Below are 14,456 nucleotides of genomic sequence, written 5' to 3'. Positions count from 1 at the left end.
GGTGAAGTTGAACCGCCCAATGTCAAGTCAAAACTAGTGCTATTTTCTTACCGCCGTACCAGCGAACATTCCATGCCACTGCATGACTCATTCTTCCTCCTCGGCCGCCGACTCCTCATCCTCCTCGGCCGCGGACTCTTCTTCTTCGCCCGACTCGCTTTCACTGTCCTCCTCGTCGTACTCCTCTTCGTCCTCTTCGTCCGCATCGTCGTCCTGAAGGGCCTGCTTGATTTTCGCCTCGAACTCGCCCTCCTTTTCGTGCATGCGACTCACAGCTGCCGTCTTGCTACGACGAGATGAAAGCTCACGACGTGCCGGGGCAGCGGCCGGTTCGTCATCGTCTCCCTCACTCTCCTCGCTGTCGCTCGAATCCGACGAACCAGACGAAACGTACCGCGCTGTTCGCCGTCTCTGAGCCTTCTTCTCCCTCTCTTGCTGCTTCAGCCACTTCTCGTGGTCCGCACTCGCCGTCAGCAGCACCTTGTGGAGCACCTCCTCTCGCTCTTTAACAAGACCTTGGGCCCATGTCTGATCTTGCTCCACAGCGGACGCCTGCTGCTCATTATCACCTTCGTCGGTGCTTTGCTCATTGAAGCTTGCCGACGTGCGCTTAAGCACTGCCTCTGCGCTGCGAAGCAGTCCTCTCTGAGAGCTGAAGCACTTCGAAGAGATCTCTTCCAGCAGGAACTTGAACAGCGCAGCAGATCGCTTCTCATCGAGCGTGACCTCCACCCACGCAATCATCTTTAGCAGAGCTTTCTGTCGCCGAATCACCACGTCCGAGTGAATATCGTCCATTGCAGCCACCTTTTCCAGCGCCAGCATCTCCAGGCAGATCGTGATGCCGATCCGGTTGTGGTGAGCGCAGCGGCGCCGCTCTGGCTTCTTCGAGCGCTTCTTCCTCGCCGGCTTCACCGAATCGATCGCGGCCTCTTCCTCTTGCTCGTTGTGGCTCAGCAGATGCATAACGTACTTGGAGCAAGCACCCAAATCGAGCATGGCTTCACTCTCACTGTCCGTCTCCATCTCCAGCTTCTCCATAGACTTCTGGATCAAATGCGTAGCAGCTTCCTCCAACAGCATGCAGTTCGCCGCAGTCGCCATGACAAAGGCAGGGAAGAAGATGCTAAGCAGCTGAAGCGAGCGTGACTGGAACCCATGCTCGCCGAGTTTCTGCACCTTCTGAAGCTTTGGGCTGAAGTAAGTCTCGAGCAGGATGGCCAACACGGTGATGTTATCAATCCGGTTCAACATGAACAGCCTGCAGAACCCTTCCACAATCGTACTCTGCAGATCCAAATCATCGACGGCGATCAACTGGCCCAGACCGATGAAGATGGTGTCCATATCGAGCTTCTCAGGGGCTGCAGGAGGCTCAGGCTCCGCGTCCTTCTCCATATCCACGTCCTGGTCTGCAATGCTGTCGGCATCGACTTCGTCCTGGCCGCTGCTCTCCTTAGCCTCTTCGTCTTTATCTTCTTTAGCTTCACCACCATCCTCAGTTTGCTTTGTCCCGAAAATATGCGGCTGCAGATTCAAAAAACTAAACGCCATGTCCAGGATGGACTGCACGCACGTGTGCTTGACCTCGCTCTCTTCTTCTGGGTTGTTCAGCGCACGCCAGAAAACAATCAAGTAGCGCTCAGCGAGGCGCTTGTCAAGCAAACAGAACAGCCCGAGGTTCTCCAGACCAGCTTCGCGCAATGCAGGAACATCACTGTCGATTGCAGGCAAGATATAGCGACCCATTCCTTCGACAACGGGGTCGCTTAGGTTGTGCGACGTGAGCTTGAGGAGCTGAGCCACGATCTCAAGGCATCGAAGCCAGCTCAGCACTTTCGGGTCCTGCAGGAGCGTCTCCAATTCCACCATTTCCGCTTGGACCTTGTTGTACTCTTCCGAATCAAACTCGAGCTTCTCAAGACGCTTTTCCAGCTCTTCGAACCGATCCTCAGCTTCTTCGCGCTCCTCGTCACTTAACTTTTTCAACTGAGGGCCAAAGTCGACAGCTGGCGCTTCATCATCGGCCGATTTTGGTTGCGACGACGAGATCTCCGAGTCTTCGGGCTGCGACAACGAAATCTCAACGTTTCCTGCCTCGACAGGGTCGTACATGTCGGACACGATTTCGGCGACAACCTGGATGAACTCCTGTTCCGAGCTTCCAGAGTATACAAAGGCCATCAACTCCATGATCCCTTTAATCAGCTGGCTATCCGTCTCTAGCTCACGCAGGAGTTTTTCTGCAATACAAAAAGGCACAAAGTATCAGTGTTAGACACAGTATGCGAAGAAGTGAGCGGGCATGCGGCACGTACGAAGGGAACCCAGCAGGTTGCGCCGTCCAAACTCGTCTTGGAAGTCGAGCAAGTGTCCAAGCTCCAGTAGCTGCTGCGCAATGAAGAGGACGTCACTCTTAGCCTTACACGTCTCCACCAGCATCTTGCTGAAGTCCGAAACGTTGGGCAGTAGCATCGCCGACTTGTCCGGGTTGTTGTCGATCTTCTGGTAGTAGTAGCACTGCTCTCTCCAGAAGAAAACGCCTTCAGCGCTGAACCCGTCGCTGTTCTCCGACATGAGCTCCAGCGCGTTGAACTCCACGACGCCCTCCTTCTCCAGCATCGCTCGGGGCTGCTCCGAGAAGTGCTTCAGCAGCAGGCGCGACACCTTCGAGCCGATCTCCGGGTACTGCTCAATGTCCAAGGCTTGCAGCAGCAGCACCGGCGACGACTCGCACTCCGGGAACCACTTCTTGAGCACCATGTGCTCGCACGCCCTCTTCACGCGCGGCGCGCGGTCCTGCAGGCCTTGGTCCAGCAGCTGCGCGCGGTCACTCATCGGGATGTCCGCCAGCGGGACGGAGCTGCCGATCGTGCGGAACGCCGCGTGGCGCACGTCTTCGCTCGCGTCGCGGATGCGCACGAGCAGGTCCTGGTACAGCTTCTTGCTCAAGGTCAGGCTCAGCAGCGCCGCCTTGCGCACGTCCTTGGACGGGTCGGACACCATGAGCTTCCTCAGCTCGCGCGTCACTTCGTCTTCTTCTTCCTCCTTCTCTTCTTCTTCTTCGTCATTGGCCGGCGTCCCCTGCAGCTTCTTGAGGCCATAGACGCTCTGGATCCTCACGGACGTCAACTTGTCGTTCAGCCGACGCAGCAGCGTCTTCCTCAGCTGCGCCGCCAGCTCCTCCCTGCAGCAACAAAATAATAACATGTAACATGTTAAATAAATAAATAAAAACTTATAACAGAACGAGGCCGCTCCTTACTCGATGTACTCGAGGCGGTTGACGACGACCTGCAGCATGTGGCACGCGCGCAGCCGCACGACGCGGTCCTCGGCGGCCGTGGCGTCCATGAGGCGCTTGAGCAGCTCGGCGCGCAGCTCGTCCTTGCCGCGCGGCTCCTTGCTCTTGGCGCTCGCGCGCCGCAGGAACTCGCCCGCGAAGGACGCGACCGCCAGCAGCACCACGTCGCACGCCTTGGGCGCCGCCAGCACGCGCGCCACGGCCAGCCACGTCTCCTCCAGGAACAGCGCGAAGGCTTCCTCCGCCACGCCGCGCTTGCCGTCGCGCACCGCGTCCGCGAAGAGCGCGCCCAGGCGCCGCACCGCCGGCACGAGCGTGCGCTGGTGGGCCGCGCCCGACGGGTTGCGCACGTAGCTGCTGACCTCCACCGCCTGCAGCTGCACGTCCTGGAACACCTGCCGCAGCGCCAGCGTCCACTCGGCCTCGGCATCCGCGCCCGCCTCGGCCATGGTCATGCTTTGCTGCAAAATAATTATTGCGAAAGAAAATGTTGCTGTGGTAAAACATTGGGTTACCCAATTTGGGTAAATCTCTCCAAACATCTATGAAAGTCCGTGTGAAGCCCCATGGCGACAAAATTAGGGTGGTCCACATATCGTACTTGCGACGGCGGCGTTAGGCCCCGCTATCTCCGGCGAGTTTCGGCTATCTCCGGCGGAGCGGCTCGAAGAGTCGCTCCACTCTAGATAAATTCGGCGGATCAACAATTGGGCCCGATGTGCGAGCAAGCTAGCGGTGATTTAGTACGAGATCCCGACGTTATCCCGCTCAATGAGAGAAGAAGATTGGTACAACAGGCTCTAGACACGTGTTCGTTCCCACCTCAGATTGTCTTTCCTGAATCTGTATCGTGTGGAGCAAGCTTGGTTCGTTTTTTTCTCGGCCGGTGTTGGAGTGGGTTCCAGAAGCAAGAAGACGATGGAAGCGTCCGTTCTGTGTGGTGCCAGGATGTCAATGTGAGCCTGACGTGAAAGAGAGGAAGCGGCGTGTCATTGAGGACGTCGGATACAAGTATAATGTTCTCTATGGGAAGTACCAGTGCACCCGCAAAGTTACAAGCGGAAAGGCCAGGACGTTTCAACGTTGAGCTCTAGCTTTCTCGAGGCTAACCCAGACGTGGCAGTACATCTCCCGTTCGTCATTAGCAAGAAAATGGGGTTTTCTAAGGGGTTAATGGAGCACGTTCATGAAGGAATTCTCTCTCCCAATGGATTATCGCGTGCTTTGAGTCACTTGGAGAGACGTCGACGCAACAGGTACTACGAGTTGCTCTCAAAGTTTGTTATGCAGTCGGCCAGAAGTACCGCGAAAATGCCGCTTATTTGCCGCCGATCCCGCCCACCGTCGATGCATACCTGAAAAAAAACAAGGTGGTGTCACAAAGCTCAATGACCGACGCCTGGATGGCGTACACTGAATTATACGGCTCTCTGTGTGAAGTAGTAATGAAGCAGACCAAAGTGAAGAAGGTCCTGCGTGCTGATCACTCGGTGAAGTTCTGCAAACGATTGAAACTGTGGAGCGGTCATGGACAACGTGATAATCTAGCAGACGCAAAAATGTTGCTTCTGTTGCAAAATGAAATCGGGCAGATAGTTGGTCGGCGTCTTACGAGCTCCGAAAACAAAGATGAGACCATGCAACTACTCTCTGACGTTCGACCGCAGCTCGATGCAGACGGCGACTGCTATTTCATCTCTGATAATGCGGCAGCCGTGCGGAAATTCGTTGTGGAAGCGCTGGGCGATTCTGTCGTTGTCAAACATGATCCTTTCCATGTGATTCAACGCTTCAGCGAAAAGCTGAAGTCAAAACCCAAGCGGAAGTTGCTGTGCCAGGAGTTGTCAAGTGCGATGTATGACGTAGACCGTGAGTTAAGACCCCCGGTGGAAATGGAAGCTAACTTGCGAGCAGTGCTTAGCAAGATAAGTGATAGCGAGTTGGGGTGTACTCCAGAGAAATGGAGGAATTGCATCGAGCACAACATTGCTCAGATCAGCTTGGGTGAGCTGCATGTTGCTGAGAACGTGTACAATGAAGGTGGTGGTCCTCCGGTCCGAGTAGTATCAACAAGTCAATTGGAAGGATTTCATTCCGCTCTGAAAAAATTATTGGCTCGTGAGGTGCGCGTTGAACTTGGTTTGCGCATTTTAGATGTGTTTATCGTGCAGCACAACTTCAACGTTGGAGCTCGCTTTGGTAGGAATCCGCGCATGGAGAATATTGATTTGATAGCGGCGTGTCGTGCTGCCACAGTGTGCAAGTTGTATGGTGAGCGCTTAGTTGCAGATACAGCTAAACAAGAGTTTGTGTCGAACCTCGTTTCAGCTTCTCTACCTCGTCCGCAATATCGCTCGAGTACAGAACGCGACTTTGCGTTCACGTCGTGGCAGCAGATATTTGCTTGCGCTGACCTCGATGCGTCGGGCCTAGAGACGAACCTGTCGCGGCCAAGACAGCATCTCCACACGATAAAAGAGTTGCTGTTCAAGAATGCAACTACACTACAGTGTGGAACCGTTGATCGTGTAGAATTCATGCATTCGCTTCGCATGGAGGAAGATAGTGCAGATGGAGCTGCCGGGTTCTCGCCAGAAGAGCACGAGCTCCTGCGCCAAGTTCTACGAGAGCAAAAGGAATGTGGTAGAACTTGGGCGGACTGCGTGCTGGTGACCACCATCATGTTCAACCTTGTTGTCGCTTCGAACAGGAATGCACGCATTAGACTGTATCGGCGCAGTTATCGTACTCTCGAAACAAAAGTCAAGGCAGTGCGGGCTGAGTCTAAGCAAGCTTCAAAACAGTCGGCTGATACGCGGAAAACCTTATTTCATTTTCGGAATGAAGCAGAATGCACTGGTAGAGCAACCGACCACGAGCGAGCGCTGCAGCAGCAACTATTTGACACTCTTCGACGGACCAATATTGTCTCGCAGAAACGACTGGCGTTTTGTAGACTCTATGACTTCGCGAGCTGTGTCTGCGGTGGAGTTCGAGCATTTGACAAAGTATCACTAGAGAGGAGATGGGGCGCACTCAAAAAGTCAAGCTCATCCTTCACGATTAAGTTTAAAAATGTTCGAAGCGCGTTACGACAGAGCGAAGCAGACACTTCATCGTCACGCAACGATGCCCGTGAAGCTGACACCTCATTACCACGAAACAGTACCAGCGAAGGTGACATCTCCACGCACAATACAGCCAGCGAAGATGACACCTCCGCTCGCAACACTGCCAACGATGTCCAGTTGGACAAATATTGTTGCAGCGTTTCAGCTGAACTTGTGGTTTCTGCACCCCCGGCGTTGATTGGCGATGCGTCTCGCCTCGTTTCCAGTGATAATGGACTTGTTGTTTCTGGAGAAGTTGTGCGTCCTCCCCCTCCCGTAGTAATATCTAGTGAGCACATGGACATACTACGTCAAGAAGCGGAAAATTTTAAGGGTACACGTAGAAAAGCTGCTCACCTCATGAACGTGTTCAACCAGTACTACCCGAAGTCTGTGTTGACCCCCAATCAAGTGCGAATGAGGATCCGAAACAGCACACGAGAGTCAACCCACGCAGGCGCTCCAGGCGAAGCACAGACCACGCCTGATCCGGAAGTGCCATCCGTTTGTTTGGGAGGTGCCACACAAACCAGAAAACGGAAGGCAATCTCCTGCCCCGACTGCAGGCAAAAGCACGTGAAGTGCGGCGACAGCAAAAACCCTCAGTGCTTGAAGCTGGTTAGCAAGTCAGCAAACACGTTAGGCAGCTATTTCTCCACTCCATCTTAAGGTTAATACACTAGCTTGCAGCATACTCATGGATACGTACTCGGGCCTGCGGCATTTCCGCTGCTCCATGACACTGTTGGTGGTCAGGCAGTGAGTGTTCTTTGTCTTCAGCTTGTGGTGAAGCGATTGACGGAGGTGCGGCAGTCCTACTTGGACTAAGCTCGGTGTGCCAGCGCTACCCTTGTCTGTCCTTCCGAGTAGGGTCGTCGCCGCAGCCGTCGCCGCGTCTGGTTGCCACTGCACGCACTTGCGTTCCTGCTCCACATCTCGCTACACTGCCCTCGTTTTGAACTGCGTTGTCAAATTCAGCTTGCGTCGTATAAAGCATCCTGATTGGCTAATAGCATACTGGGGAGTTAATCGGGAAATCGGGAACGTGGTCAACCTGGTCCAGGTGGTCCGGATGGTCAAAGTGGTCCCGGGAGTTTCCCCTCTATCTTTAACAAACCGCCGAAGGCGACCCCCTCATACGATATTGCGGGACCGCAGCGCCCGCCCAACCTCTGTAGTAGTAACTAAACATTGAGAGTAGTGTAGCGAGCCGACGAGGCGAGCGGAACGGGTCCGCCACTGCCGTAGCGAAGCGTAGGCAGCCTGCTCCAATAGCGGAGCGAATATAGCGAGTGAGCGCCAACTAACTAAAAATCCCCGCCGCGTAGCGGCGGCGCTCGGCTAGTCTTTGAGTCAGTCAGTGAGTAACTTACAAGATGCACCATATATTGAGTCATGAGGAAGCCGTTGTGAACTTGGCGCTTTCACGCAGGTTTGCACGCTGACGATGCCAATGGGTTGGTGGGGAAAAGAGGGAGCGGTGATGGCATCGAGATACACAGTGTCTGCGAAGAAAAGTCGTTCACAACTTGCGTCTTCACTGTTATTGTGCGTGGCACTCTTCGAGCTGACCTAGTCGACGAGCATCCTTGTGGTTCTTGCTCGGTAGAAGTCGTTCATCCCCCGCTCCCGCTCGGCTGGGCGTAGGCGCCCTGGATGCGCAGGGCTGGCGCTGACTTAAGCCGCACAAATCGCGGCAATGAAGGCGAAAGTCGCTGCTTGGATGATCTTCATTGCGGGTCGACGCTTGTAGCTGGCGTGTTGGGGACTCGAGTCGAGTTGCAAAGTGAATAAACAACGCTGCTGGACAGGGATATCTCGGTGGGGATAGTTCATGAATCACAACAGCACGCATGCGTTGGAGGCACGGCACGGTAAAAGTGCTGATATTCAACCACACAGGCATCGGATGGACATGCTACATGTACTCGTATTAAAGTTAAGAATCCCACAGTACAGTACATGTACATGTGCTTGGAAATTTCATCGTCAAATCTTCTGATGGAGAGGGAGGGCGCCTTCCATACACTTCCGATCAACGAAATCACTTTTGTATTTGTCCAAACAAAAGGGTACATCTAGTGGGTTGAAAGAAGCAGGTATCATCAGAGGACTTGATCAGATTAGAAGTGTTTTCATGGAATTCTTTGACTTTCTGTAGCTATAAAAACGGCTACCGGTACCTCCATCTTGAGCAACTAAAAAAAAATACAAAATACAAAATGAGCAAGGGAAATCTCACCCCCCTCCAGTAAAATCAAACTCCTTCAGTAACATCAGATCAATCCAGGGCTATGACTCGTGCTTTCGGTACCATTGAGTGTGGTGCGCTTGCGTCGTCATTCGAGAGTTACTCCGACGGAGGATCTACTCTCGTTACTCAACAAGCAGTACTTACTCCGGATAATATGAGGTGGAGCACACCATTTTGAGCCTCTTCCACCGTTTTACCGTGATTATCATCGAGCGACCATGGCGGGCGGCGGCTTCGGCTTCGGGCTGCTGACGGACGTGCAGATGGTGGGGTTCTACCAGGCGCGGCACCGCAGCGCGGGCGGCAAGCCGTTCCTGGCCTACGTGCTGCAGGTGGCCACCTCGAGCGCGCACTTCCTCGTGTACCGGCGCTACTCGCAGGTCGCGGCGCTGGCGGCCAAGCTGCACTTCCACCCGCCCGTGGGGCTGCCGCCCAAGTACGCGCTGCAGGTCTTCCCGCTCTCGGACGCGCAGCTGCAGCAGCGCTTCGACGGGCTGCGCGCCTTCCTGCGCGCGGTCGTGGACCACCTGGCGCGCCAGCACGCGGCCGGCATGCACCACGACGCGCAGTCGAGCGCCGGCCTGGACATGCAGATCTTCTGCGACTTCGTGGCGCACCACAGGAACCGGCCGCCGCGGCCAGCCAGGGGCGAGCTGCCCGACTGGGCGCGGCCCGAGACGGCCGCCAACTGGGCGGATGCCGACAGCGTCACGGACAGCGAGGACGTGGGGCTGCTGGAGAGCGACGGCGACGACGTGGAGGACCACGGAGAGCAGGTAAAGCAGGTAGAACGGGGAGAGCAGGCGGGCGACGCGTCCGCGCGGTTCCGGAACGAGGTGCTGCAGGCCGAGGGCAACCTCAGCGCGCTGTGGTACTGCGTGCGCGCCTACATGCAGGCCACGACGGCCTGGTGGGGGGCCACGCAAGCCGTGCTGGACGAGTACAAGCGCGTGGCCGATATGTCGCTGTTCGCTGAGGTGGAAGTGGACGGCGAAAGGAGGAAGAGCGAGGACGACGGGAGGACGCACGCGGCGCGGCTCGTCAAGGCGCTCGCGCAGATGCTGGAGGCCGTGCAGCCAGAGTTCGACAAGAAGTGCGAGGACGCCGTGTTGACCCCATTGGAGCAGTTGAGTCGCGACGTGTTGCCTGAGGTGAAGCACACGTACTGGACCAGGCATAACAACAGCATGGGCGAGGACACGGCGAGGGAAGTGAACGTCCGCCGCCTGCAGCAGGAGCGCGAGACGCTGCACGCCAAGCTGCGCGCGGACGTGCAGAGCAGCATGACGGCGCTGGTGGCTCTGCAAAACGAAATGCTGGCTGCGATGCACGACCAGCTGCACGGCTTCGAGCGGGTGGAGCGCATGCCGCGGCAGCGCAGCCAGTCGCAACCGGTGCTCAACAGAAGAAACAGTCGCCGGGGCCGCGGGAGTATCAGCTTTGCAGTGTCAAGAGCCGCGCAGTCCTTACGTGAGTATGACGCGTCGACGAACAACGCGCATCTCGTTGATGAAGCTCACGAGGAATCATCCGCGGCAACTGGTGTGGACGATGTTGATGATGTCGTGGAGGCCGACAGGAGCGATCAAAGTGAGGAAGGGGACGATGGGAACGAGAGTGACGATGAAGAAGGAACGGCCGAAGACGACGCAGAGGTGGAGGACGAAGATGAGCGCGAGCTGGACCATTTGAACGATCATCAGAGCGAGGAGCCGAGCTCGCATATGTGGGTGTGGGGGCGGCCTCCTAGCTTGGAAGGTGGAACGCCGCTCGTACTCCGTCCGAAGCAGGTGTCTCTGCTCAACGGTCAACCGATCGTCCAAGTGGCGTGCGGTGGCGAGCACTTGCTGTACTTGACGTCGACAGGGGATGTCTACAGCTACGGCGATAATGAAGACAAGAAAGCCGCTGCAGTCACTATTGCAACCAACGCCAATTCAGCTGACAATGACTATACGCGAAGCATCTCAAGTTCGTCATTTCTGGCACCGCATCTTGTAGAGGAACTTGCTCTGGAGAAGGCACTTCATCGCACGACGATTGCCATGATATCGTGCGGCGCGCAGCACTCGTTAGCTATTACAGACGCCGGGGAGCTGTACACGTGGGGCAGTGGTGAAGATGGACGTCTAGGTCACGGCGACATGCGCGATCGTGCGGTGCCAAGGAAGGTGATGAGCTTGCTACGAGAAAGCGTGGCGAGTGCTAGCTGTGGTGGGGCTCATACGGCGGTGCTGACGGCCAAGGGCACAGTGTTTACGTTTGGACGAGGGCGAAATGGTCGGTTAGGCCTTGGTGACAACAAGTGGCGTGATACACCGCATCAAATTGTCGGTTTTCCGCAGGGGACGCGCATCTCGAATGTAGTTTGCGGCTGGAACTTCACTGCTGCGCTAGACCGACAAGGCAATATTTTCACGTGGGGCAAGACGGGTGAGGGCCAGTGTGGCTTGGGATACGTGGATAAGGATCAAGTGGTGCCGCGGTGTGTCGAGAAGCTCCGCGAGGTAGCCGCAGGTTCAGCGGCGGTCGATGTTGCGTGCGGGTACACCCACACGGTTGTGCTTACAGCAAGTGGCGAGTTGTATTCGTGGGGCTTGGGAGAATACGGACAGCTTGGTACGGGAGACGTTTATCAACCTTTACCAGCCCGTGTGCAGTTGCCTTCAGACGCGCTTTGCGCCCCCGATCAGTTGACGAGAGTGTATTGTGGTGCCTTCCACTCCATTGCGACAACGGAGAAACGTGTGATGTTCGCGTGGGGACTAAACTCGTACGGAGCGTGCGGACTCGGACACACTGCGAACAAAGACAAACCGGAGCGCATCGATTGTTTCTCCTCTCAAACTGAGCTTGTCGTGGCGTGCGGTCATAAGTACACGATTGCGCTTGAAGTGGATCCAGCTCTGTACGGCCACTCGTCGTCGTCGTCCCATGCAATGGTGCGGACGGGGGCGGCAGTGGATGGATTAGCAATACCGAGGACTCAACGACAGGTTTCGGAGGGCAGTGAAGCGAGTGAAGACGACCCGTTCTTCGGTCGGGGCTCGCCGGGACGGCCAACAACCCCAACAGTTGGAACCCGGCGTCACCGACGAGGCTCTCCTCCAACCTTGGCAATGGATCTTGGTGAAGCCCCCCGTGAGGCCATTCACGAGAAGGAAGAAGAGCTGCGGCGTGCCAAGAAGCTTTGGCGGACACGCATCCTGCGCGACTGGGAGGAGAATAAAGATACGCCGTTGGCGCACTCGCTGTGGCGACAGGGAATCCCCCCATCTATTCGCGCGCGCGTGTGGCCCATGGCGATCGGTAACAAGCTGAAGGTAACTCCAGAGATGTTCAAGATTTATCGGCGACGGGCGGCCGCGTACAAGAAGGACCGGGCTGCGAAAGAGAAGAACGACGACGTGGACGGAGGACGCGAGCATACCCTGGCGCTGATTGACACGGACTTGCCACGGACCTTCCCGTCGCTGAAGCTCTTCGATTCAAGCGGGCCGTACTACGCGTTCTTGCTGGAAGTGCTCGAGACGTATGCGTGCTACCGACCGGACTTGGGATACATCCAGGGCATGTCGTACCTGGCGGCCATGCTGTGTCTGCACATGCCTCAAGACCGCTACCTGGCGTTCCAGTGTCTCGCCAACCTCATGGTGAACGAGCATCTCTTCACGTTCTACCTGCTGGACGCCGACCTCGCGAACGTGTACTACACGCTGTTCGATACGTTTTTGAACTCGCGGCTGCCCCACCTGCATGCCCACCTGCGGGAAATCGGCGTGTTCTCCTGCTCCATGTATCTGATGAACTGGCTGCAGACGCTGTTCCTGCAGGTTCTACCGCTGGAATCGGCGGCTCGCGTGTTTGACAACTTTCTGCTGGATGGTACGGTGTTTCTCTTCCGGACGGCCATGGCTATTCACGAGCTGTTGGCTCCGCAGCTGCTGGCGGCTGAAATCGATGTCGCGCTCCCGCTGCTGCAGCGCAACGTGATCTACCAGGACGAATGGAACGCGCGCGTATCGGAGCAGTCTCTGTTCGACACTGTGGCCACCATCGCTGTCCCCAGCCACATTTACTCGGCCTTGGATCGTGTTGTGAACGATGTTTTCTTCTACGAGAAGCGCGGCGACCCGGACAGCATCGGCGGGAAAAAGATGATGGCGTTCGCTAGTGGCGGCCAGAGTGTTGGCATCGGCCACGTGAAGCACGAGCGCCGCCGCATGTACGCTATCAGCGACGCACTGAACGGCGTCCTGGGTGGCTTTTGAGTCGTGGGTATATTATTTGGAATTCTAGTGTGCAGATGAACCGAGTCTGAAATGTTTCGCTATGAAATTGAAGATATTACAGGAGTTTGTCTTCCCCTCGGTGGCGTGTTGCACGCGTCTATAATCAGTCCATGTGCGTGAGTAGTGGGTACAGCAACTGGAGCCCGGTTGTGTGTACAAGTTGAAGTTCTTGGTTGTATTTCGAAACGAAGGTGCGCTTGCCTATTGCGATGCTCGCGTGGTATGAGTCAGGTTGGTATCAGACCCTATCCAGAGAGTTTCTCGGCACGCATCATTTCTCGAGAATGCCCCTCCATGAAGAGGAGGAGAATTCCTCATGCGAGACACTGTGGGGGGGGGGCTTCTGTCACCCGCTTTGCCAAGACGCTGCCGCAGGCTACAGCAAAGCTCAACGAAAACTCCCTGGTGAAGCACCAAATATGCAACTTGACGAACAAAACATAAATTGCTGGAGCGTCCCCACTTGACGGTTAGCCCAAAAGAAAAAGAAGAGAACGCGAATGGAGGCGATCCCTGTCGCACAAGTTCTCTCTTCATTCATAAAATACCGTTAACCGTTAAGCCACAAGGATGGAGACGCCCCCGCCGCTATCGAGCGCTAGGTTGGCGATCCCGATCCAGTTGCGAGCTCTCCCACATGTCGCTGACCTCGTGAGCTCGTTCCTGATGCCCAAGACCGTTGACGCTGCCGTGTACAACGACTTGCACCGTGTACTTGAGGTGTATGGAGATATCTGTCCCTGGACGGCTAGAGCTATGAAGGGAGCTGCTGCTCGAGGACGTGTCGATCTGCTTCAGTGGCTGCGTGACAACCGAACGGAGGGTTGCTCGATCGAGGCGTTTACCAGTGCAGCTGCCTATGATCACCTCGATGCGCTGCAGTAGCTTATCGCAGCTTATCCAAACATGTTCAATCATGAACGGGAGCTCACGACTGCTGCAGGACGTGGTCAACTATCAGTCATTGTTTTCGTGCGGCGGGGCATGACGGGAGATATGGTGAGCGGCTCTGGATGCGGCAGCGGCTAACGGGCACGCCGCTGCCATCGAATGCCTGCTGCCAAGTGCGGAATGATCGTTTAGCGGGCTTTTGTGTGCCGAAAGTTGTGGAGGACGTCGGTATTTTATCAACTTTGACGAGGCGTTGGTGGTCGCTGCCGAGGAAGGGCATGTGGAAATCGCGGTAATAGCGCGCGGTTATGGATGCTCTGTGGAGCTAGCTTTGAGTTGGGCCGCTCGGCACGGCCGCAGCGATGTGGTCGAGCTGCTACTCGACAGCGGCAGAATGAATCAGTGTGATGTTGCGATTACTTTGGGGGAGCTAAGAATGATATCGTAAGACTACTACTCGAGAGGTGGCTGCTGCAGGAAGGTACTCGAGCAGACCGCCAGGAGATGGTTCGGGTTGCCGCTAGCAATGGGTTGCTCGGTGCGGCAAATGCTGATCGGGTCGACGTGGCGAGGTTAGTCCTGGAGAAACTCGGCCCAAGCGACAG

General features: G+C 56.0%; 4 protein-coding genes across 4 annotated transcripts; 3 read left to right on the top strand and 1 right to left on the bottom strand.

The window, feature by feature from the left end:
* Positions 1-87: 87 nt before the first annotated feature.
* PHYSODRAFT_257971 (hypothetical protein) lies at positions 88-3,759 on the bottom strand (the record flags this gene model as incomplete). The annotated part of the gene is made up of 3 exons (XM_009520426.1): positions 88-2,243; positions 2,319-3,187; positions 3,266-3,759. The coding sequence occupies 3 exons, from the start codon at positions 3,757-3,759 to the stop codon at positions 88-90; spliced, it is 3,519 nt and encodes a 1,172-aa protein (XP_009518721.1).
* Positions 3,760-4,020: 261 nt separating this feature from the next.
* Positions 4,021-5,271, top strand: PHYSODRAFT_479316 (hypothetical protein; the record flags this gene model as incomplete). Its single annotated transcript, XM_009520425.1, has 6 exons — positions 4,021-4,149; positions 4,200-4,244; positions 4,302-4,355; positions 4,376-4,532; positions 4,595-4,909; positions 4,982-5,271. Coding segments are annotated over 6 exons (990 nt in total), but the record flags the coding sequence as incomplete, so codon positions are not given.
* Positions 5,272-8,886: 3,615 nt separating this feature from the next.
* PHYSODRAFT_258036 (hypothetical protein) lies at positions 8,887-12,939 on the top strand (the record flags this gene model as incomplete). The annotated part of the gene is made up of 7 exons (XM_009520424.1): positions 8,887-9,444; positions 9,472-9,635; positions 9,666-10,138; positions 10,184-10,639; positions 10,670-10,882; positions 10,958-11,287; positions 11,318-12,939. The coding sequence occupies 7 exons, from the start codon at positions 8,887-8,889 to the stop codon at positions 12,937-12,939; spliced, it is 3,816 nt and encodes a 1,271-aa protein (XP_009518719.1).
* A 591-nt stretch (positions 12,940-13,530) lies between these two features.
* Positions 13,531-13,845, top strand: PHYSODRAFT_324645 (hypothetical protein; the record flags this gene model as incomplete). The annotated part of the gene is made up of 1 exon (XM_009520423.1): positions 13,531-13,845. One exon carries the CDS (start codon positions 13,531-13,533, stop codon positions 13,843-13,845), a length of 315 nt encoding a protein of 104 aa, XP_009518718.1.
* Between the last annotated feature and the right edge of the window lie 611 nt (positions 13,846-14,456).

The sequence above is a fragment of the Phytophthora sojae genome, assembly GCF_000149755.1.
Source record: "Phytophthora sojae unplaced genomic scaffold PHYSOscaffold_2, whole genome shotgun sequence".
NCBI classification, from domain to species: Eukaryota; Oomycota; class Peronosporomycetes; order Peronosporales; family Peronosporaceae; genus Phytophthora; species Phytophthora sojae.
This window is presented reverse-complemented; position numbering and strand designations above follow the sequence as displayed.